Source organism: Typopeltis vanoorti, chromosome 8 (genome assembly GCF_054136105.1).
Source record: "Typopeltis vanoorti isolate ZY-2024b chromosome 8, IOZ_Tvanoo_1.0, whole genome shotgun sequence".
In the NCBI taxonomy this organism is placed as follows: Eukaryota; Metazoa; Arthropoda; class Arachnida; order Uropygi; family Thelyphonidae; genus Typopeltis; species Typopeltis vanoorti.
The window spans coordinates 43,208,382-43,233,831 of NC_143556.1; the positions used below are offsets into that span (position 1 = coordinate 43,208,382).

The window sequence follows — 25,450 nt, forward strand, 5'->3', positions numbered from 1 at the left end:
CTTGTCTCTTCAATACCACTCTCCTGATTTTTCATTGCATCTCTTTCTTCTGATCTCTTACATGCATCACACACTGTACTTCCATCCAGCAACACTTTCTCCAGTGCACTTACTCCAAAGCTATTCAAATGCAACCCATCATGCCTACATAATTTGTTGAAACTGCAGGTTTTAAAATTGACACTGGAAATTTCAGTATCAAAAGGTTAGTTGAACTTTTCTTTTCTGAAGATTTCTCACAATTTTAGTAGAACAAACTAATTTATATGCTTTACAAAAATATCGAGCAAAGTCAAGCATAGATCAAAAAAAGTCAAAGAATTTCAAACTGGAAAGCAACAGACATACCTGAAATTAAATTATTTCTTGGACTTTTACTTCATATGGGTCCTTGTAATTTACCATCTATTGAGCATTATTGGAGTACAAATCAACTTTACAATTTGCCATTTTGGTGCTCTAAAATGAGCCAAAATCGATTTCAAATTTTATTGCATCATTTGCATTTTGCAGATAATTCCCAAGCAGCTAATGATAAATTGCACAAATTAAGACCAGTCCTAGATCATTTTAATAGTGTAATATGAAATAGCTACACGCCAGACAGAGACTTAGGTATTGATGAGTCAATGGTGTTTGTTGTGGTAGACTGGCGTTTTGGCAATACATAAAAAACAAAAAACATAAATATGGCGTGAAATTCTATGAACTATGCAAATCGAATGGATTGGTGATAAAAATAAAAAGTTATACAGGAAAATCTGAATCCTCTTTAGCGAAAATGGGTCACGCATATGATATTGTATTCCATTTGATGGAAGAATATTTAGACAGGGGTTATGTATTACATATGGACAATTTTTATAATTCTGTAGCTCTGACGGAATCACTTACCGACAAAAAAAGTACATGTGTGGAACGCTGAGAAATAATAGGAAAAACAATCCACCAGATGTTATTCAGAAGAAAATAAAGAAAGGGGAATGTGTCTGGCAAAGAAGAGGTCCTGTTGTAGTCAGCAAATGGAAGGATAAGAGGGAAGTTCTTTCCATTTCAAATATGCACAAATTTGAAATGGTTGAAGCACAAAATTGGAATGGTAAATTTCAATTAAAACCAAATATCGTTAGGGATTATAATTTGGGTATGTCAGGCACCGATCTTTCTGATCAAATGCTTTCTTACTATTTCACCTTACGAAAGACAATTAGATGGCTAAAGAAATTGGCAATATGCATTTTTGAGGTATAGATTCAAATGTGCATAAATTTTATAACATGATTACTGGAAATGCAATGACTGTGTTAAAATTTAGAGATCAATTTATCTGTTTTTGTTGGAATGGATGAACTTACAGCATCAGAGAATATCAGGAGGAATCGGGATTTTCATTATTTGGGAATTTTACCACCAACAGAAAAAAAGAAGCGCCCAACAAAGCCATGCCGTGTGTGTACACGAAACAAACGACGACGCTAAACATGTTATTATTGTCCTGTTTCCCAGGACAAACCACCATTGTGCGTGGAAAATTGTTTTAAAATGTACCATTCTTAATTTGAATAAATTGTTTTTTATTTTATTAATTGGTTTTTATTTTTATTGATTTTATTAGTTTTAAATTGATTTACAAATTACGCGTTATACTATGGATTAACTCGTGCTTGGCATAGGAGGTTGGTAATCAACATACAAGTATATTCGTAGTTGGCTTCTGAGGCACATATATAATATACTATATTTTAGTTGAAATTATTTCCCTTCTACCAAGCTCCCCAGACGTGCTCTCCGCTTCATTCAGAATCCAAGGGTCCAAATTAAGGTAATTATACTAAGGGTTAACTCGTATTTGGCATAGGAGGTCAGTAAATCGACATACGAGTATACTCATAGTTGACTTGTGAAGTTCATATACGAACTTACGCATATACTCGTAGTTGGCAGCAAACATGTTAACTCACCTTTTATGATAAAAAAAATGGCTATATTGTGATATAGTCATTTCTTTGTCAAGAATGAGTTTATGTTAAACTATAAAGCTGGTGATTATGACAGACTTAGCAGGCATCTTGGAGCAGTGTCATGGCTTGAGCAGCTACAAGGAAAGAATGTCAGTAGTGCATGGAAGTGGTCAGAGATTATTCGAGAGAAGCAGAATCAGACTGTACACCAGAGTGCAGGAGGAAAAATCAACTGGGGATTAAGTAGATAAGTAGAGATGTAAAGCAAGAGCTGCAAACAAGAAAATATTGTTGAGCATATATAAAGAAAAGCTGATCAGCATACTCATGAGTAGTACAAAGTACAAGCAAGAAGTGTGATTAGTATTTTGAGAAAGGCTAAATCAGGTTATGAGAGAAAATTAGCTAATCAGGCTAAAGTAAATCCAAATGCATTTTTTATTACGTAGTAAGTAAGAGGAAAAATTATTATGATAAGATGACGTTCATTAATGCTGATGGTAAAAATGTAACAGAAGCAAAAGAAATAATTGAATTGCTCAGTGATCATTTTGCAAAAGTATATCATCCAAGTGGAGATTTTGTAGTTCTAATGTGACAGAGATGCATATCAAAATTGAGGTAGATGAACAAAAGGTGTTCAGCATATTGAAAAATATCTATGTGCATACTGCAGTGGGCAGTATGCACATAGGCCAGCCCATGTGCTATGTGAATATGCAAGAGAAATGGCATTGCTGATTATGTTGTTCAATCTAAATCTCAGCTCTGACAGGATTCCAGGGGAGTGGAAAGAGGATAAGATAGTTCCATTGCATAAAGGTGGTTCCAAGACAGTGGTAGGAAAATACAGACCAATTAATATCTCAGGAGTAGTTATTAAACTACAGATTAGACTGAAGCTATGTATTTGCGTGAACTTCTGAAATCATATATCAGAATAAAGGAAAATAAAGACTTGAAGTTTATTCTTATCAAGATCCTAATTCTGGAGAGCCTTTAGCTGCTGAGAATTTGCCTCCAGATGAAGAGACTGTCATGATTAATGTACCAAAGCTTGAATCTTCAGCTCCAGGAAATGTATCAAATGGAAGCCACAAAAATTGTTAATAATGTCTACACAAGAAGGGATCCCCAAATCACCTCAAACGACCTGCAGATGAAGGTACTGCAGATAAGACTGGAGCTATGTGTGAACTTAGATAACATATCAGAATGAAAGTATTCCAGTTAAATTCCAATATATTCCAATTAAAGTACTGGAAAAGTTGGTTAAAGATAAAATCGAACAGTGGGTGGATAGGGATGCAATAGTAGGCAGCATGGCATTATAAAGGATAGATCCTGTCTTAGTAATTTATTCACATTTTATAATAAAGTGACAGTGGAATTAGATAAAGGAAATGGTAACACATATGCTGGACTTTGCAAAGGCATTTGACAGAATACCACATGGAAAACTATTACAAAAGTTGGAGCAAATGGGAATGGATGTGAAGCCAGTGGCATGGATGGAGAGGGCTGACAGATAGACACCAGAAATTAGTATATGGTGGAGTGGAAGCTAGGAGAATGAGGGTAATTAGTGAAGTATCTCGAAGTTCTATATTAGGGCCCCCCCCTACTAATTTATTTGTATATCAATGATACAGGAATAAAATATAAAGAGAGATATTCAGTTGTCTTCTGATGATGCAAAACTGGGGATGATTATAGTTGACCAAGATGATGTAGATATCCTTCAGAATGATTTAAATAAATTGCATTGTGGGCAAAAGATAATGAATAGCAATTTAATGTTGCAAAAAACAGCAGGAGGGAGTCATGATGGGGGCCATCCCTAGAAGTTGCGAGGAGAGACTGTGAGAAAGAGGATTAGGAGTGGTTACTTTATGTGGAGGGTGGTTCCGTGGAGTGCATTGCCTGATGGAGTGGTGGGAGAGGGAGCGGTCAATGCATTTAGGGAATGGTGTGATGGACTTTGTGTTTCCTCAATGAGTCTTGATAGACTTGTGTTTCTTGGAAAGGACCTCCCGCGATGAGTCTTTTGACTCCATGGAGGCCTGAATAATAATAATGATAATAATAAAATGTAAGGTTATGCACTTCCTGTTGAAAAGGTTACATATTATGTGTCACATTGAGAATATTGAATTGCAGGAATTTGATGAGGCTGGGGACTTTGGGATAATGGTGGACAGAGAGTTGAAGTACAGAGGGCATATTGCAAAAGTCGTTAAATATCTCAAAGGATTACTTGGATGTTGAAAAACATGGTCACATGTAAAGATAGGGAGGTTATTTTTCCTCTTTAAAAGGCTATTATTTGCCTGCAACTACTGCACACAGATTTGATCACATGGGTTTCTTGGGGATCAAAGAGGTGGTAGAAAAGTTTCAGAGAAAAGTGGCTAAGCTGTTGACAGGTCTGCTGAATGCTGAACTGTCAACAGCTCTCTGAGGATAGCTTGAGTGTGTGTGTGGGACAAAGTTTAGTTGTTAGGCAGAGATAATAGAAACTTTAAGATATTAAAAGGTTTTTGTAAAATTAAAGCAAAGAGAATTCTTCAATAATACGGCAAATAGAAAACTAGGATCATCTATGGAAGTTGTGCAAGAGAGTGATTAGTAAGGGTGTGTGTGCAGAGTAGATTTTTTGCATGGAGAGTGGTGAATGAGTGGAATGGATTGCCAGAATTAGTGCATTAGTGCAATTAAGGCACCCAAACAGTAAATGAGTTTAAGGAGAGGTATGATAGGATTTGTGTGTATAAATGTTAGTGTGGATCTTCCATGTTGAGTTTCTAGACTCCATGGAGGTACTGTATCATAATAATGATAATAATAATAATAATAATAATAATAATAAATGATGCTGCTTTGCAGAAGCATTTGATATGATACTGCTGGACAGATATCAGAATATAGTATAATAGTAGAGATAAATCCAGTCTATTTACCAAGTGGTTAGTGTATCCATTCTAAACTAACAGGCTGCAGATGGAAATCTTGCCACAGGCATAGATATTTGTGATTGTCTTTAGGTGGGTAATGAATTTCACTGCCAAATGTGAGGTGACTGCCCCACTTATTAGAAGTGCAAAGTAAGTGGGTGAATTATGTAAGTGACTTGAAAAGTTCTGTGTTTGGTTTCTACAACAGGGTTTCCAGATGATATAAAATAAATAAAATAAAAAGTAATAAAAATGAAAAAAAAAAAAATCCTTAGCCCACTCACAGTACCAAAGTACTATAGATGCACTATAGGTGAGATATATATATATATATATATATAGAGAGAGAGAGAGAGAGAGAGAGAATATAGATAAAGGCATGCCACAGATATCTTTAGTTTGGCCACTGCTTCTGTCTAATTTGTACATTAATGATATCAGGAATAATTTGAAAGAGAATATCTGGTTTTCTGTTGTTGTGTTAAACTGCAGAGGGCAACCAAAACAAAATTGATGAAAAAACCTTGCAATGATTTAAATGTATTAATAATTATAGGTAAAGGGTATTGGTTACCAGTGTAATATTTTGGAATATTACATTAACTGGAGTATATTACATTAATTGAAGAGATGGTGGATAGGCAGAAAAAAGGCAACACAAAGTATTATCACAAAGGGAATTATTATCCTTCATTATCAGATCACATTATTAGGAACACCGCTCCATTTAGGAAAAGGGGGAGGCATTCCCTTCACATAGTGAAGGGAATGCCTCCCCCTTTTCCTAAATGAAGTGTTTCCATCGAGTTGTCATTATACAATGGAATATAGGTCCATGAGTTAAAAAATTTGGTTGATAGAAAGAAATGAAGGAATGATTGACAAATATAAGTTATTCAGGTTGGGATTTAGAGGAAAGATGTATTTTTCATGGCAAGAGAGGGGGAGAACAAACAGTCACCCCTAGAAGTGGAATAAAAGTGTGGTCAGTAAAGATTCTAAGATAAAAAAAACTATATATTTTGCTTGGAGAGTGGTGAATGAGTGGAATAGGTTACTAGAAATGGTTATCAGTGCACTATGAATGGATGAGGTTAAGAGGAATATGTAAGCATTATGAAAATATTGGTTAGCCTGGTTTAATGTAATAAGTCTTTGGAATCCGTGTAGTTGTCCATATATAATAATGTACTGATAACAGAATAAATGTGGTTCATCATGAAAAAATGTTGTTAGCCTAGATTTCATTTTATGCAGGGGCACTAATCTGGCCACATCTGGCTCTAGAAGTGGAATAAAAGTGTGGTCAGTAAAGATTCTAAGATAAAAAACTATATATTTTGCTTGGAGAGTGGTGAATAAGTGGAATAGGTTACTAGAAATGGTTATCAGTGCACTATGAATGGATGAGTTTAGGAGGAATATGTAAGCATTATGAAAATATTGGTTAGCCTGGTTTAATGTAATGAGTCTTTGGAATCCGTGAAGTTGTCCATATATAATAATGTACTGACAACAGAATAAATGACAAAATGTGGTTAGCCTAGATTTCATTTTATGCAGGGGCACTAATCTGGCCACATCTAGCTTTATGCACATAGATCTGGTCACCTGAATATAAGGAAACATTAGAGTTCAGAGTCAAATGAACTCGAATGAAACTGTGGAATGTTGAATATGAGGAGAGACTGAGGGAATGTGCTCTGTATAGCTAAGCAGATGAGGAGAAGAAAATATGATTGATATACAAGGTTCTCCATAAGTCATGAACAGGTTTAAACATTTAATAACTTTTTTTATTTATTATTTTTATTCTTTTTTGTTATAATGAAATACAGAACCTGGAGATTCTTTTTTTTTAATTAGTTATCAGTTATTCTTATGAGACACCATCCTGTATTATTATAACCTATGAGAGATGCTAATCAAATAAATATAGAGAAAATATTGCATAAGGTAATAGATGGCAGGGGAATGAAAGTTCACTTTCAAAAGCAGTGTAAGGATCATGTAAGTAAGTAAAGAAGTGAAAACAAGATTTTTTGCATAGAGAATGTTGAATGAGTTGAATGCATTTCTGGAGTTGTGTAGTAAGTGCACCACAGAATAAACAGGTTCAGCCTGTGATATGTACTGTGATCTGGTAATGAGTCTTGTGACTATCTGTAAAGGCATGGAGATAATACAAATTATTAATAAATTAATATAAAAAAATACAATAAACAGAATAAATACAATAATAGAGCATTTGATCGAAAAATTACCTTCTTTCAGCATGTCTTCTCCAGTTTGACAGACAGCACGAATGCGATTTTCATGATTGTTGATTTCAGCCAATACAGCTTGATGTTTCTTTATTAAATTCTGTACCCCAATCAGATCTCTACCTACAAAAAAAACTAAAGATAACTAACACCAACGAACCTGTACCAATGCCAAATAAATAAAAATAAAGTAAAAATAAATAAAAAAAATTACCAACCAAATCAACACTTGATACATATGATCCTCTCACCTCTAATAGCTCTATTGCCTCCCTTCTGAATGTTACAAAGCATCATTTACACCTGATATACACAGATAAAGTGCCCATTAAATAACTCTACTATATCATTTGCAATGGCAACTTTGTTACCATAACTATAACCTATGTTATCCTGCCATAATTATTTTTCCTTTTGCTTGACATTAGCTGAAAAATTCCCTTGGATTATCTTTGACTTGACTGGCTGATCTTCTCACATATTCTACTCTTTTTTTTTTTTTTTTTTTTTTTTAACCATAGTGGCAAAAAAATTATATTCTTCATACATATTATTATTATTATTATTATTCAAGCCTCCATGGAGTCAAAAGACTCATCGTGGGAGGTCCTTCCTAAGAAACACAAAGACTATCAAGACTCATCGGGGGAGGTCCCCCCCCCTCCCCGAGAAACACAAAGTCTATGATTCCACTCCTTAAACTCATTGACCGTTCTCGCTCTCACCACTCCATCAGGTAATGTATTCCATGGTTCAACCACACTCCATGCAAAGAAACCACTCCTCACCCTCTTGCAAACAGTTTCCTTTTGTAACTTCCAGGGTTGGCCTCTTGTCATCATTCCTTCCCGCTGTTCAACCAAGCAAAAGAACTCCCCAGTGTCAACCCTGTAACCACCTCTCAACAGTTTAAAAGTCTCAATCATATCACCTCTCCTTCTTCTATCCACCAAACTATGCAGACCACATTCCCTCAGCCTATCCTCATAACTAACATGGTACAGTCCTGAAACCATCTTTGTTATCTGCCTTTGTACCCTTTCCACAGTTAATTTATCCCCTTCAAATCCTGGGGACCAAATCTGAGAACAATAGTCTAAGTGTGGTCTGATCAGAGCACACTAAGACTACTGTTCTCAGATTTGGTCCCCAGGATTTGATAGGCAGAGGATTGCTACAATAATGGAATGAAAACCCTTTTATCTCTGCAGGTCAGTGTCCTTCTCATTATTGTAGCAATCCTCTGCAATCACCTGCAATTGCAGCATCACCTTTGCAATATGTCCCCTAAATTTCAGGTTTCTATCGATCATCAACCCCAGATCTCTCATCTCCCCTACTTCCTCCAGTATAACTCCTCCCATAGAGTATGCAGCATCCCATCGATGTTTCCCAAATCTCAAGACCTTACATTTTGCTGCATTAAACCCCCGTTCATTTGCCCATCTCTCTAGCTTATTCAAATCCTCTTGCAGGGCTAAAACATCTACACTATTACTAATAACCATTCTCAGCTTTGTCTCATCTGCAAACAACTGAATATCGCCTTGCAATCCACTGACAATGTCATTGATATAAAGGTTAAACAATATAGGTTCTAGTATTGAGCTCTGTGGAACTCCACTTGTAACCTTCTGCCTCTTTGATATTGCTCCACCATAGACAACTCTCTGATACCTATTGGACAACCAATCCTGAATCCAGTTGACCAATCTGACATCCAGCACCCATGTGCTGCAACTTAAATATCAGCTTATCATGTGGAACCCTGTAAAATGCTTTTGCTAAATCTAAGAAAATGGCAGCATATGGCTTTCCCTCATCTAATGCTCTTGTAACTTTTTATAAAAGGTTAGTATATTGCTAAAACAAGAGCGCCCCTTCACAAATCCATGTTGACTCTCACAGATAACACCACTCTCATCTGCCCAATGCTGTATATGGTCCCTCACTACTTTCTCCAAGATCTGAACAACTACTGATGACACGCAAACTGGCCTATAATTAGACACTTCCAGGCTGCTACCACCCTTATCCAATGGCACTATCTTACCTTCCTTCCATTCCACCTTTCCCACAGCCAGCCTTTCATTGAAAAGCCAGGTCAAATGCACTGTCAGTTCCCTAACACATTCTCTCAAAACTCATGGTGATATACCCAGCTTTACTGACATCCAGAGGACTCAGTATTTGAAACACACTCTCCTCCTGTACCTCTAAACCTCGAACCTGCCCTATCCCTCTAGAATTAAAACTGACTACTCCAGGATGAAATACTCTAATAAAGTGTTCATTGAACAATTCTACTATGTCCTCTGCATCAGTCACTCTATTCCCATTTTTATCCCGCAACATCATTCTTCCACAGTCATTTCACCTGCTACTGGCCACATAACTAAAAAATTCCCTGGGATTTTCTTTGGATCTTAGGGCCAATCTCCTCTCATATTCCAGTTTTGCCTTCCTTACCATACTAGTCACTCTTCTGGCCTGTGTCTTATATTCTTCATGCATCTTCTCTTCATCTGTCTCCTTATATCTCTTCCATAGCCTCTTTTTCATATGCAATTCCTGCTTAATATTGTTTGTCATCCACTTTGCTCCAAATTGTGTCCTCTTGTTCACTCGTGGTATACAACTTACCATTGCTGCTAACAAATATTCTTTCACAATATCCCATGCACTAATGATATCCCGGCCTTCCAATTCCTCCCTTCATGAAACTTCCCCAAGTTGACGTCTTAGACTATTATAATCACCTGCCTTATAACTCCACAAACGTTCCCGTCTCTTTGATACTCATGCATGTCTATTCATTTTCCAAGTCAAAACCATATGGTCACTCTCTCCAACTGGTGGGAGAGATGTCATCTCAGTTATTATCAACTCTTATGATGCTATAACCAAATATGTTCCACACTGCCTGCTTGATTTCACTTCTCATCCATCTCACTCTATCTACTGTACACTCACAGATATGGGACCTTTCAACACATCTGCGCATGGCAGAAGAAGGAGAATCCATTATGATAATAGGGTAATCAATCCATCTCATGGGGTGAGTTTGTTTATCATTACAGGCCGGAAAATTAGCTTTTCTTTTATGAACATTCTAGTTTTTAAAGTGGTAAGTATTTTGTTATATTAGATAACAGTTGGAAAAAACTGATGTATAGTATTAACAAAATTAAAAAAGGTATAAAAAAATTGTAACAAAATTTATTTTTAAGAAAGTTTGTATAAAAAATTAATAATTATACAGAAAAACAGAAATTTTTTCAAATGAACTTAGATATTCTAAACTTACAGTTGAGAGAACTGAGACGCTTTAATGTCCTAAACCAATTAATTATTTATGACTTGTTGTGACTCTTTAACAAAACCATAGATAAAAGTTTGAAAAAAAAAATACCATTATTAAATCCTTTTAATCTTCATAGTCATCGGAATTAGTGTCCGAATCACCATCATTTTCACTTACAATGATCACCAAAGGTTCACATAATTCTTCGATAATTCCATCTCTGTCCCAATACATATTTTCTAATGAGGTGACATGAGAGCAATATTTTCCCCAGTTTTCAGCTGTAATACTTTTAATTGCCTGTTCTGAAATCTTGAAAAGTTTCGACATATCAATATCCCCAGTTACAATGCGATAACGAATAAAATTATTCACTTCTGCCCAAACATATTCAATAGCATTAATATCACCAGTGGCGTAGCTAGAGCTGTTGCCGCTCGGGGCGGTTCTTGAGTTTGCCGCCCTTCTCAATACACACAAAAATACTACAAAAAGTCAAAATGATGTATAGGGAAATAAATTAAAACACTATGTTTATTTTTGAAGTAAAACTTTAATTTCAACATTCTAAAATGTTATTTTTCTTGCTTTTCTGTTAGCAGAATCGTCGATGACATCGGCGAAGTCTATTTCATAGTAATGTAGGTAATTCTTAATTAATTTTATTTAGAAAAACTCCTCTCACAACTATCAACACTTACAGCAATTGTGAGGAAAATTCACAGTAGTATTACAATATTTGGAACTGGGTTCTCGAGACTGTATTTTAGAATGACACTAACTGCAAAAGTTCAAAAAGTTTCAAAGTGCCGCCCAGGGCGGACTGCCCCCTCTGCACCCCACTAGCTACGCCACTGAATATCACAATGATATGGTTGTAGTCTCAAAGCTAGGAATCCATGCTCTTTGAGCATCGTGTCGAATTTAATAGTTTAGTTTTGAGCGAGTTTCTTTTGACCAAGTTGAGCCATTAAATTTTTTGCATATCTGGAGAATGAGAAATGTTATTTGAAGAGAGCCAATCCATAATGACCTGCTTCCTATTAGAACAATTTGGAAATTTGTTTAATTTAATGTAGTATGGAGCATTATCGATTATAACAACAGCATTTTTAGGAAGGTTTGGAATCAGTTTTTCTTCTGTCCACTTTTTGAAGATCATAGAATTCATTTGCCCATGGTAATCTCAGTTGAACTGGCTTTGAAAAGTAAATTTGAATTCATATTTACTTTAAATTTTTCAGTAAAAAATCCATTTCTCCACCCACACACAAAATTATTATGCGGAGTGAGGCATTTCCAGTTTGTAACACTCCACATTCTTCTTTAGATTGCCAACATTTTCATAAGTTAAATTACTGTCCATCCAAGTTTTATCTAGATACACAATTGGTCTTTTCTCCTCCCTGAAATGTCGTATTGCTCTCAAATACTGGGTTCTAGATAAAACAATGTCACTTTGCTCCATGATGTCTCCATTTATTCTTTGACGTTTTGAAACAAAATCCGATTTCATGAAGTATTTTCCTTAAAGTTTCTCTTTTCCAAGAAAAATTAATTTTTTTTTCAGCACAGGAATCAATTTAGGAACAGTTGGCACTTTTTTCTCGACCACATAAAATTAATGAATGCTTCTTATAATGTCTACATCAAAATCATTCAAAGCTACGTTTTCGATGGTTTTCTTTCTCTGGTGCTTTTTAGGAGATTTAAATTTTGGCTCACCTTCACCTTTTGATTCCCTACAAATTCTTTTATCAGTTGACTCCGATATGCCCACAATTCCACTTGCACATTTTGTAACATCAGAAACTGGAACAAGGAGACTGCCTTCAAATGATTCTTTTTTTGCAGAATGTCAGCACATTATGATATTCTTTTGCAAGAGCCACTGAAAGGTTTAACACCAGAACTTGTTGACTATACTGGATCCATCATACAAATTAATAATAAAAAAATTAATACAAAAAAGCAACAACAAAAATCAAGCTACTACAGCAACAGACAAGATAGCATGCGATTTCATGTGTTGGTGACCAATTCATACATCCTTTATTTATTTTTCTCCTTCAACATGAATTGACGCTTCTTGGCAATCTGCCAGCACCAGTTCTATGAACTGTGGACATACAATATTTGCTTAACTCTTGTCAGATAATGTTTTATCATTTCCAATGCACTGTCAACATCTCTTGCAGAGCTTACCAACCCAAAGCAATGATGATTGATGCTAGTTGACTACTGAGCTTCTATTACATAATCACCCACCTTATAATTTCACATATACCTTCCTGACAATGACATTTTCCTGTTACTTTCTAAACCAATACCTGAATCTCACCAACAGGTGGCAGTGTTGATACCTCAATCACAACCACATCCTGTGAGGATATCAACAAATTCAACATTCAAAATCTTGCATTGCTTCCATCACATGCTGCTTAAGATGGTTATCCCTCAGAAACTCAACAAATTCATTCATTCTCCTTGTTCTCATACACTATCTCTTCCTTCCAATCCACACACCTATAACTGAAATCTAAATTAGGATAACCTTCCTTTTACTTGCCCAACTAATTTAGCTAAAAATTTTGCAATTAGTTCTCTCCATAATCCCTGGCCTATAGCAACATTCTATTAGATATACTGTATTTTTCTATTGATCTCAATTTCACACCAAAGACTTTAAAATCTTCATACATACTATTATTTTTCATTTCTACTCAAAGTTCAGAATTCCTCTGCTACCATTAACAGTATGCCTTCTTCTCTCTTCACCTTCCTATCTTTTGGAAAATTTGATATCCCTTCATTTCTAGTCCTAACAGTGTACTTTCCTTAGACAACCAAGTTTTACTTACAGCAGTTATCTATGGTCATACTGAACTGATCACCGCTATGAACTTTGACCTTTTATTCCTGATACTCTTTAGACTGGTAGACAAACATAACAATTCTCCACTCTTTGAGACCATGCCATCAACACCATCATTGTACTCTAGCTACTATATTATACCTCTTTCTTCAATTTGACTATCTCTGTTTCACTGATCTTCACTGATTTTCGCTCATAACCCTTTGATCCCCACCTTTATGAATGTTATCACTTTCCTCCTTAATCACTCCTCATCTCTGAATCCATCTTCTTCCTGTATTTCTACAACCTGCTTCTCAATTTCTCTCTTCCCACTTAAGAAATGCAATTTAGTGACCACTTTTCTTCCTATCAACAAATTATCAACATGTTTTCCATCTTCAAAAGATAAACAGTACCTCCTGCAATAAACCTTTAATTCCATGGAAGTTGGGTGTTAATAATAATAATAATTAGAAACAAAACTATAGGTCTATAAGTAAAAACAAAATGTTTTATGTGGAATAACTAAACGTTTTATGCTATATAAATCATAATATTACATAGTAATACAAGAAAAAATCTTAAGTTATTAATTCAAAGTTATATTATTATTAAATTAATTAATTAAAGTTACTCAAAAATTCATGTAACAACACTGTGTTAAAAAAATGCTTTTTTTAAAAACAAACAAACAAACAAACAAACCCCTGTTTGTTGATGCAGCAATTGGCTCTTTCTCTCTTATCCAGGATTCTTCTTCTTCTATATCTCTATATAACTGCTGTACCCTCAATGAATCACTTAGCTTGAAACGACGCAGAGAAAGAGGCCTATGTAAGGCATTATAACGCTCCACAACTGCCTTTTGCTTGCTTCGGATATTATCAGAATCAAAGTGTCCGCGTTCTATAAAATGATTGGCCTGAACAACCATACCATCGATACGATCCTATAAGTATAGTTTGTAAAATTAAATTCAACTCTATCATAAATGACATATTAAACTACCAATAGAATTACAGGGTAAGATTTTTATAACTTTGCTAAATTAACAGAAAATAACATAGTCAAACTTCATTATCAACATTCTTATAATTATAATTAGTATAATTAGGAGCAACAAGAATTTATTACTCTTTCATTCCATATAACCCTGGTGCTGTTTCCCAGCTAATGCTTTCTTGCATTTTTCTCTTAGTTAATGTGTGCAAGGAATGTAAGTTTTCTGTCAAAGATAAGTCCCAAGCCAAGCTCTTGATGGTGTGAAGCCATCAAGAACTTTGCTTCTGTTGCTACTGGAATAACAGTTCATCCCATTCTTAATTCAGGATATTGATGAAGAGTGCATTTTTGACAGAAGTCTACACAGAAACTTTTTTATGTTTTAAACCTGAACCCATTATCAAGAGCCCATGGAGAGACATGATCAATTGCTTGCTGAAGTTGTCTTTTAGTTACCCTCATGTTACAAGAGTGACAGTAAATCGTGAAACCATCAACATATAGAGCATTGTCTACAGTGGGAAGAAGAAGCTCTTCAGTGATTGAGTTAACTTTGAAAGCAAAAAGTGTCACATTTAAGACAGAGCCTTGGGGAACACCCTGTTTTTGATGGCATGGCAGAGGTAGCATACTTCTCACTCTGAGTTGAAAAGTTCATCTGAACAGAAAGTTTTTAATAAATACAGGAAGGTGTTTTCTGAGGCCTAGGTCATAGAGGTCTTTTAATATGCCATATTAAAAGACCTCTATAAAAACCTCAGGCTGTATCATAAGCTTTTTCTATGTCAAAGAAAAACTGAAACCAGATGTTCTTGCTTCAGAAATGCATCTGTTATACAAGTTTCTAAAAGAAACAAATGGTCTAGTTGAACAAAGTCTACGGAAGCGACAGTGTGTATTGGAGAGATCATTCCTTTCTAAATACCAGAGAAGTCTGGTATTAACCATTTTCTCCAATATCTTACAAAGGCAGCTAGCTGGTCAGCAACTCATTAATTATTTGATTGTTGAAAGTTTATTTTTCGCTAGGTTAGACTATAATAAATTTAGTTTAATCCTTTATCCCAGTGAGAGCAAACAAAGTTTGCGCCTGAAAATATCTTCAGGACTGAATATAGTGTTGTACTATCTTACCTGGGTAAGTAGTACAACACCAGGCAACTCGGAGCAAAGGTGGAGCAGGCTACCAACACTCCTATCCCAGTATCTCCCATAATGCAAAACACATCTCCTTGTGGATATGTATACTGTTATGCATTAAGGGATTGGCCACTACCCAGACTAGTTTTGACCTTTATTGATGTCTCTTCAGTTGGAGCCAGGCCCAGAGTCGGAGATACCAGATGACCTTGCTACTGCTTCTGCCTGGTATCTCCAACTCTGGGCCTGGCTCCCACTGAAGAGACCTTAATAAAGGTCGAAACTAGTCTGGGTAGTGACCAATCCCTTAATGCATAACAGTATACATATCCACAAGGAGATGTGTTTTGCATTATGGGAGATACTGGGATAGGAGTGTTGGTAGCTTGCTCCATATTTGATTGTGTTGAATCCTTTCATGGTTTTGAGATAGTAATGAACTGATTTATACCAAGAATCTGGAAACACTTCCTCTTCCAGTATTCTATTGTATATTAAGAGAAAGAGATCCATAGAAGATGATGGTAGATGTCTCATCATTTCATAATGGATATCATCAGGCCCTACTGCACTAGGGTGAGACAGTAAAAGAGCTCTTTTTAGTTCCCCTTTAACAAATTGGTGATTGTATTGCTCAAGCCTTGGAACAAAAATTTATCCCTTGTTTTTCTTGCTACTCTTTCAGTATTAAAAATTCAGGAGGATATGAAGCTGTTGCTGAGATTCTGACAAGACACTTTCTCCCAAAGTGTCTGCAATAGCTTTGAGATCAACAATAACACTTCCATGGTAGACAAACAATGTGTTCTATATCTACCTTTCATTTTCTGGATTTTATCCCATACAATTTTTGCACTGGTCATTTGATTAACTGAGGTAAATTGGATCCAAGATTGTTTTTGACTCTGATGTTTCATATAACATGCTTTGGCCTGAGCACGCTTAACACCTATTAAGTTTAATGTGGTAGGGTATGTACGAAACATACCCATGCTCTGAGTTGAGATTTTTCTGGCTGTCTGGCATTCTGTGTTCCATCAAGGCTTTATATAGAGTGCAAATCAAGATGGTGTTCTTGGAATGGAGGCTGTTGCTGCCAATGATGCAGTAAAGTACGTAACAGACTACTGCTTCATTGATAGGTGTTTGACTGATACTATCAGCATTATTTTGCAAGATGAGAAAAAGTGTTCCAGCTAGCCTGGTCCATTTTCCATATGGACCAGCTAAAAAGGAAAAAGGACCCATGTTCGTCTGGACCATGGGTCCTGTGACATTGTGAAAAGAACAGGAAAGTGATCACTTCCAAATATGTTCTCTTTAATTATTATTATTATTATTATTATTATTATTATATTATTTATATTATATTATATTATATTATATTATATTATATTATATTATATTATATTATATATTATATATATATTATATATTATATATATATATATATTATATATTATATTATATTATTTTATTATATATTATTATATTATTATTATTATAAGGGGGTGCTTAAGGGTCAAAGCTGTATAACTGAGAGGAGACCTCCACATAGCCTTTAAAGGAATGCGGAGAACCGACCAGGGCTTCTGACCTAATGTCCAATCCTCACCTTCTCGTGGTGCACCCTGTTGGGTATCTACTTTGATACTGAACGAACGAGGATGAGCTGGCAATTTGGGATTTAGCCGACCAAATTGTATTCTTATTGGTTAAACCAAAATAAAAAATGATGGTACAACATGACAAAATTTCATGCCGGCTGGGGCGTCGCCCGGTTAAACAAGGCCCCCGTTGTTTTCGCCAGGGAACCAGGGCGAACAGCGAAAAGTCAGCTACTGGAACAAATCTGAAAACAAACCCCAACTCAACATCACCAGAGTTAAAGATCGGTACTATCAATGTAAGAAGCCTGAATGGCAAAGAAATGGAGCTAGCTGAGGAATTAGATAAGTACCAGATCGACATAATAGGGGTGACTGAAACAAAAAAGACCAAAACTGGTGAGATCTTTCTGAGCAATAAATACAAAATGTTATATTCAGGCAATGACAATCAAGGAAAAGAAGGAGTAGCCATAGTATTCAACACAAAATACGAGGCTAATCTTCTTGAATGGCAGTCAGTCTCAAGTAGAGTAATGTGGGCAAATATGAGAATGGGGAACTGGACAATGAGACTTATTTGTGCCTATGGTCCCACAGAAGGTTCTACTAAGGTAGAAGTGGAGGAATTTTTTGAGGCTTTAGAAAAAGCAACTGACACAATGAAAAAGGAAAAGTTGGTCCTTGTTGGGGATCTAAATAGTAGAGTAGGAAATGATTGTGAGACATACAAAAATATTTGGGAAAATTTGGAGAAAAGAGCAAAGCTAATAATAATGGCAAATATCTGTTGGATTTCTGCTCAGGACATGGACTGGTTATTACTAACACCATGTTCCAACATAAAAATGTGCACAAATTCACATGGAGAGAAGAGACTAGGAATAAGAAAAGTCTCATTGACTATGTTATTGTTGATAGTGATGTTTTCTCCCTGGTGCAGGACACCAGAGTGTACAGAGGATTTGAAATTGGAAGTGATCACTATTTAGTCTTGAGCAGGATAAAATTGAATTTCATATTGAAAAGAATAACTTGTAAGAAAGTTTTAAAGCGAATAAAAGTTGAGCAGCTCTCAGATGTGAACTGTAGACTAAAATACAGAAATATTATTGAAAAGAAAATGAAAGAGTTTGAGAACAGGAATCAAACCTTGGAGATTCAGTGGCAAACTCTGAAGGAAACATTGATTGATTCTGCCAGAGAGGCATGTGGTAAGGTTGTCTGTAAGGATAAAAAAATCAGAACTCCCTGGTGGACACAGGAAGTTAAAGAGGCAGTGAAGGAAAAGAAGAAAGCATATCAAAAGTTCCTGGCAAATAAGTCAGCTTTTACTCTTACAGAATACAGAGACAAATGTAAGAAAGCTAAACAGTGTGTAAAACTAGCTAAACAAAAGTCATGGGAGGACTTTGGCAAGAATATAGAAAATAAATATCAAGAAGGTGGCAAAATATTCTGGAGGTTGTTGAAGAAGCTTAGGAATGGAGGAAAGAGTGCTGTAAAAGGAATTAGAGATGATAAAGGTGAAATGAAAACAGGAGAAAAAGATATCCTTGAAGTATGGAGTAATTACTTTGAAAAACTGCTAAATGAAACAAGCAGTGATGACAGCACAGTGATAAAAAACACTGACCAGGCATGCAGTCAGGAATACATATCCATACTTGAAGTAGAAAAAGCCATCAAAGGCTTGAAATGTGGAAAGGCAGCAGGAGTAGATGATATTCGACCAGAAATGCTGAAGTATGGTGGTATAAGAGTCTTACAGTGGCTGCACTGCACAGTTCAGAAAGCCTGGACAGAGGGACGAATTCCCGATGATTGGAGTAGAGCTCTCATAGTACCCATATATAAAAAGGGAAATAAAACTGAATGTGAGAATTACAGAGGTATTTCCCTACTGAGTGTTCCTGGCAAGATCTATGCAAGTATACTTGAGAAACGGTTGAGAAGAATTGTGGAAGAAAAGCTTGGTGAAGAACAAGCTGGATTCAGGCCAAATAGAGGCTGTCAGGATCAGATCTTCACTTTACGACAAATAGTCGAGAAAGCATGGGAATATAACAAAGATCTGTATTTAAGTTTTGTCGATTTGGAAAAGGCATATGACAAGGTGCCAAGAGAGAAGCTATTCAATATGCTGCAGTTATATGGTGTCAATGGGGCATTATATCAAGCAATACTTAGTCTTTATTTGAGTTGTGAGTCAGCAGTTAGAATTGAAGGAAGTACAGGAAGATGGTTTAATGTTAAATCTGGTGTGAGACAAGGATGTACATTATCCCCTCTGTTATTCATTATCTATATGGATCACATTATGAAGGAATGTGGTATTAAACCTGATATCAAAATTGGAGATGTTAATGTCAGCTCTTTGCTTTATGCGGATGATGTTATACTTCTAAATAAATCCGCTACAAGTCTGCAAGATTCTCTGACTAAATTGAATAGCTGTTGTAATAGATATGGTATGAAGGTCAGCAATAAAAAGACAAAGACAATGAAAATAGGCAGAATCATTGAAAATGTCAACTGTGTTGTGAATGGAGAACCTGTGGAACAAGTAAAACATTTCAGCTACTTAGGCACAATTTTTACTGAAGATGGTAAACTAAATATAGAAGTAGACAACAGAATCAGCAAAGCTGGTATGGTGGGAAGTCAATTGAATAAATTCATATGGAATGAGAAAGAAATTAGTCGGAACACTAAATTAGCTGTATACAAGACTGTGTTCAAACCAATTTTAACTTATGGATCTGAGAGCTGGGTCAGAAGTAAAACACTTGACCAAAGACTAGAGACCGCAGATATGAGAGTCTTGAGAAAGATTAGAGGCGTGAACAGATGGCATCAATGGCAATATCATATTAAAAATGAGGATATTAGGAAAGAACTTGACATTGTCAGCATCCAGGAATGCGTTAGCAGAGCTAATCTCAGATGGTATGGTCACTTAAATAGAATGGGAGAGGAAAGATTAGCAAAACAAGTGTTCTCTGCCAGGTTGGCAGGAAAACGACCCAGAGGAAGACCAAGATATAGGTGGATTGATACGGTACAAAGTGCCTTAGACGATAGAAATATAAGATCTGATAATGTTGGAGTCTTGATAAGTAACCGACTGATTTGGAGGAAAATTGTAGATAGGAAGTTAGTAATGATGTAATTTTTTCATGTAGTACTGTCATATCCTGTACACCCCTTGAGGGTACATGTCAGGAATTTGATGATGATGATGATGATTATTATTATTATTATTCCTGATACCTCCAAGGAGTCCGAAGACTCATCGCGGGAGGACACTTACAACTGTCTTTTAATGTCCTATGTGAGCAGTGGAAGATTGGAAGGGGAGCAGATTGTAAGATCAATTTCAGAATATGAGCAAGTAGGCATATGGAAGAAAGTATTGAGTCTACTATTCAAAAGGGAGAGGTCATTATTGTCAAGGATTTTTCAATGATTCAACTGTGTCTATTTGTATTGGCACTACCCCACAGAGTATCGTGACCATTAAAATCACCCATAAGAAGTATTGGCTCAGACAGGATCCTCATTAGGTCATAAGTATATTTCCTGTAGACAAAAACAGTGTGTATTTTTGCAAGAAAATCTTGATATCATCAATATTCTGCAGAAACACAACAATTCAATTATAAAATTTTTTTTATTGTCTTGCCTTTATAGACTTGTCTGGTTTTCGAGAGGTTGAGGGCTTACATATGTCAGGTTTATACTGATCAATTGTTTTTGGGAAGTATGGACGGCCAGTGTCCATCTCTTCCTCTGGTAAAATATTTAATACATCTGAGATGTGTCAGGATTAGTTGGCAAGCTTCATTTACTTTCAGAATTTCTTTTCATTTACCACAGAAAAAATGGATACCCAAGTACCCATTTTTTCTGTGGTTGTGTCTTGTGGTTTATCTTTACGTGACATCTCTGTCATAATTTTTTGGCAAGTTGGTTCGCATCGAATAGAATCATTTTTGGAGTTGTCTCTGGAGTAAGACCATAGATCATGCGATTGATGTGCTCAACAGAGAAGCACTCGTGATCATAAAGTTCATGTATGGAGAAATTATCAAATGGTGGAATAAACAACATGTGTTTGAGATGCTGCTGACATTTTCTTAGATCCAACCTTCTCAGCATAAGAGGATCTCAAAACAGGTGGTTAAATTCATTTTTGCATCCTGATATGATATATTTTGTTGTGTTTTAATTTTTTGTATTTTGTTTTCATCTTTCCACTTCTGACATGCGTGAGAGTGAGCCAGAAGATGATTTCCCTGACAGTTGACACATTTAGCTTTTTTTTTTTTTACAGAGCAAGATTTCTTATTGTGCTTTTTACTATCACATTGTACACAGGTGCTACCACTTACCACCTGTGCCCGCACTGCCACAACAGGCTATCTGGGAATGTCCATATTTCTGACATTTAAAGCATCTTAGAAGATTAGGGATGTACACTCTACCAGGACAGGCTGAGATACCCTCCTTTTACAGATGTTGGAGGCTTAGGTTTATCAAAAGTAAGGATGATGTTCCTGGTTGGAACCAGATGACCATCCTTACGTATAAGGATGCACCTTACACCTGTCACTCCCTGATCTTTAAGCTCTGAACACATCTCCATATCAGGAACATCAAGGAGATCCCATTCTGATATCACTCCTCTACAATAAATGAGTGTTTTATGAGGTGTTACTGTGTTTAATATTCTACTCATTGATGTTGCTCCCAGTATTTTCCCCGAATGTTGCTGACATGATGTTTCCACAAGGATATCACCAGAATGTAATTTATTAACAGTTTTGGGAGATCCTGCCAGTCTTTCTAAACCCTTCTGAATAAAGAAGGATGACATTTTCCCTATTGGCTTTTCACCTTTTGCATGGATGATCAAAAACACTGGTACATTTATACTAGTATCATATATCTTTTGTTTCTTACTTCACCACAGAGCCACACATGGACAGCCACTGATGGCAAGCAATGACTGTGCTCAGGAGTGGAACATCAGGGTTACCCCAGACACCATACCAGCACAACAGCAAGCCTTGGATCCCGACCCTGGACCCTGGGGTGAGAGACTTACTGCGACACCATTGACCCTTGCAGGCAAGCCCGCTAGCCAATCAATCTAGCTGGGTCATCCAGGAACACCTATCTTGCCAAAGCAGAGGCCAAAGTAGTGCAAGACTACTAGGATCTCCTTTTTCCAGATGTTCACGGGTCGCACTACATGGCAAACGTGGCAGTAGGGTGTTGGATTCCAGTGATGGTGGTCTGGAAGAAATCTATCCCAATGGTTTTAACAGGCCTTTTAAGGCCCACAACCTTCCAAGCATGCTTGGATTTCATAACCGGTCTGGAAGAAAGGATAGTAAAAAAGACTCAGGAGAAGTAGAGCAAAGAATATGGGGAAAAAAGTAAAAAAAAAAAAAGGGTAAGAATGAAAAGGGTCAGTACCATCACTGGGAGGTCCCCCTCCAGCACAAACTGGTGCCCCACAGAGAGGAGATAAAATGGAGATATCAAACTATAGGCCACTTTGTATTTCTTCTGCCGTTAAGATTTTGGAGAAATCGGTAAGAACTTATAAACAGAATTGGCCAATATCATTTATGCAGACCTCTGGTTGCTTTTACAATAAAGTAACAAGAGCATAGGTTGAGCATAAAGCTTATATTGCCATTTTTTTTAATTTTTTTTTCATTTTGCAAAGCCATTTGACAGGATGTTACATGAGAATTTGGTTTTTAATTTGTATATGTAGGTTTGGATAGGTTAGTGGAATGGATTTTTAATTTGATTTCTGACAGATATCAGAGAGTTGCATATGAGATAAGGTTACAAGCAGACTTCCACAGGGTTCAGTACTGAGACCATTCAATCTTTATGTCAGTAATATTGTCACTGGAATACAGGGAATACAATTGTCACTAGTATTTAATAGTTTTCAGATGATGTGAAGCTTGAGAGATTATTAGTAATAGTGCTGTTTGGCAATTCAAGAGGATTTGAATAAGTCATAAAGGTGGACAAATGAATGGGGATTTAAGTTTAATGCAGCTAAATATGAGATTCTGAAATTTAAAACTCCCATGTGGGATACTTCATACTCACTTGTTGGAATTGTACAGAAAGAAGTGGAGAAAGTAAGAGATCTTGAGGTGATTGTAGACAGAAATCTAAACTTCAGAAGACATTGCAAAAGTTGTGAAGACAACTCCAAGAATTGCTGCAAAACTTAGGACACTGACCAGCAAAGATAAGAGAATAGTGGTTCCAATGTATTGAGTGTTCCTGGCAAGATCTATGCAAGTATACTTGAGAAACGGTTGAGAAGAATTGTGGAAGAAAAGCTTGATGAAGAACAAGCTGGATTCAGGCCAAATAGAGGCTGTCAGGATCAGATCTTCACTTTATGGGAACATAACAGAGATCTGTATTTAAGTTTTGTCGATTTGGAAAAGGCATATGACAAGGTGCCAAGAGAGAAGCTATTCAATACGCTACAGTTATATGGTGTCAATGGGACATTATATCAAGCAATACTTAGTCTTTATTTGAGTTGCAAGTCAGCAGTTAGAATTGAAGGAAGTACAGGAAGATGGTTTAATGTTAAATCTGGTGTGAGACAAGGATGTACATTATCCCCTCTGTTATTCATTATCTATATGGATCACATTAGAAGGAAAGTGGTATTAAACATGATATCAAAATTGGAGATGTTAATGTCAGCTCTTTGCTTTATGCAGATGATGTTATGCTTCTAAATAAATCTGCTACAAGTCTGCAAGATTCTCTGACTAAATTGAATAGCTGTTGTAATAGATATGGTATGAAGGTCAGCAATAAAAAGACAAAGACAATGAAAATAGGCAGAATCATTGAAAATGTCAACTGTGTTGTGAATGGAGAACCTGTGGAACAAGTAAAACATTTCAGCTACTTAGGCACGATTTTTAATGAAGATGGTAAATTAAATATAGAAATAGACAACAGAATCAGCAAAAGCTGGTATGGTGGGAAGTCAATTGAATAAATTCATATGGAATAAGAGAGAAATTAGTCGGAATACTAAATTAGCTGTATACAAGACAGTGTTCAAACCAGTTTTAACTTATGGATCTGAGAGCTGGGTCAGAAGTAAAACACTTGACCAAAGACTAGAGACTGCAGATATGAGAGTCCTGAGAAAGATTAGAGGCGTGAACAGATGGCATCAATGGCAATATCCTATTAAAAACAAGGATATTAGGAAAGAACTTGACATTGTCAGCATCCAGGAATGCGTTAGCAGAGCTAATCTCAGGTGGTATGGTCACTTAAACAGAATGGGCGAGGAAAGATTAGCAAAACAAGTGTTCTCTGCCAGGTTGGCAGCAAAATGACCCAGAGGAAGACCAAGATATAGGTGGATTGATACGGTACAAAGTGCTTTAGATGATAGAAATATAAGATCTGATAATGTTGGAGTCTTGACAAGTAACAGACTGATTTGGAGGAAAATTGTAGATAGGAAGTTAGTAAGGATGTAATTTTTTTTCATGTAGTACTATCATATCCTGTACACCCCTTGAGGGTACATGGCAGGAATTTGATGATGATGATGATGCATTGTATAAAGCCCTAATGAGATCACACCTGGATTACTTTTCTGATTTGATCACTGTGATATGAAGGGGTTGAAGTAAACTCAGAAAGGTTTGAAAGATGAATAATGAAAATGATATTAGGAGTGTATTTGTTATGAGGACAGACTGAAGGCATGCAAAACTACAGTTTGGTAGATAGAAAATGAAGGGGAGGATTTAACTGAGACATTTATGCTGTTGAAAGATTATTATCAGCTTGACACTGGTGAGATTTTTAATATGGTAAGGTAAAGAAAAAGAACAAGGGTATAAACTATCTCTGAAAGTTGCATAAGAAAGCAGTAAGTTAAAGAACAAGAAGCAGTTTTTTCCCAATTAAGAATGGTAGAGGCATTGATTTATTGATTGACCTTTGCTGTGCAAAGACAGCAAAGGGCACACTAAGCCAAAGTAAAGGTTACAGCAATATAGAAGGTAATAATCAATAATAATAAAGTGATCAATTACTAAATAATATGCAATGTACAAAAAAGTAAATTTAAAAAATTATAAATTAATAAATAAGCAATTCAGTATCTACATAAAAATAGAAGTCATAATCAAATGTATTTAAATAAATTAATTCTTTCTAAAAAGTTAAACACATCATGCAATTTGTCTGAGTCTGATAAAATCTGCCTGAGTATATATGGCTCTGTTAGATTATAAAAAAATTTATTCTTCGCTCCTGTGAAGTGCTGGAACT

General features: G+C 36.0%; 1 protein-coding gene across 3 annotated transcripts in view; it reads right to left on the bottom strand.

The window, feature by feature from the left end:
• The window catches only part of LOC150103955 (spectrin alpha chain-like), an 850,682-nt gene that overhangs the window by 492,044 nt on the left and 333,188 nt on the right, over window positions 1-25,450 (bottom strand). For all 3 annotated transcript variants that reach the window (XM_090397194.1, XM_090397195.1, XM_090397193.1), the window contains exons 19-20: window positions 14,046-14,289; window positions 7,180-7,302 (exon numbers count right to left, since the gene is read on the bottom strand). In XM_090397194.1, the coding sequence (XP_090253320.1) occupies window positions 7,180-7,302; window positions 14,046-14,289 (367 nt within the window). The remainder of the gene's footprint in view (window positions 1-7,179; window positions 7,303-14,045; window positions 14,290-25,450) is intronic.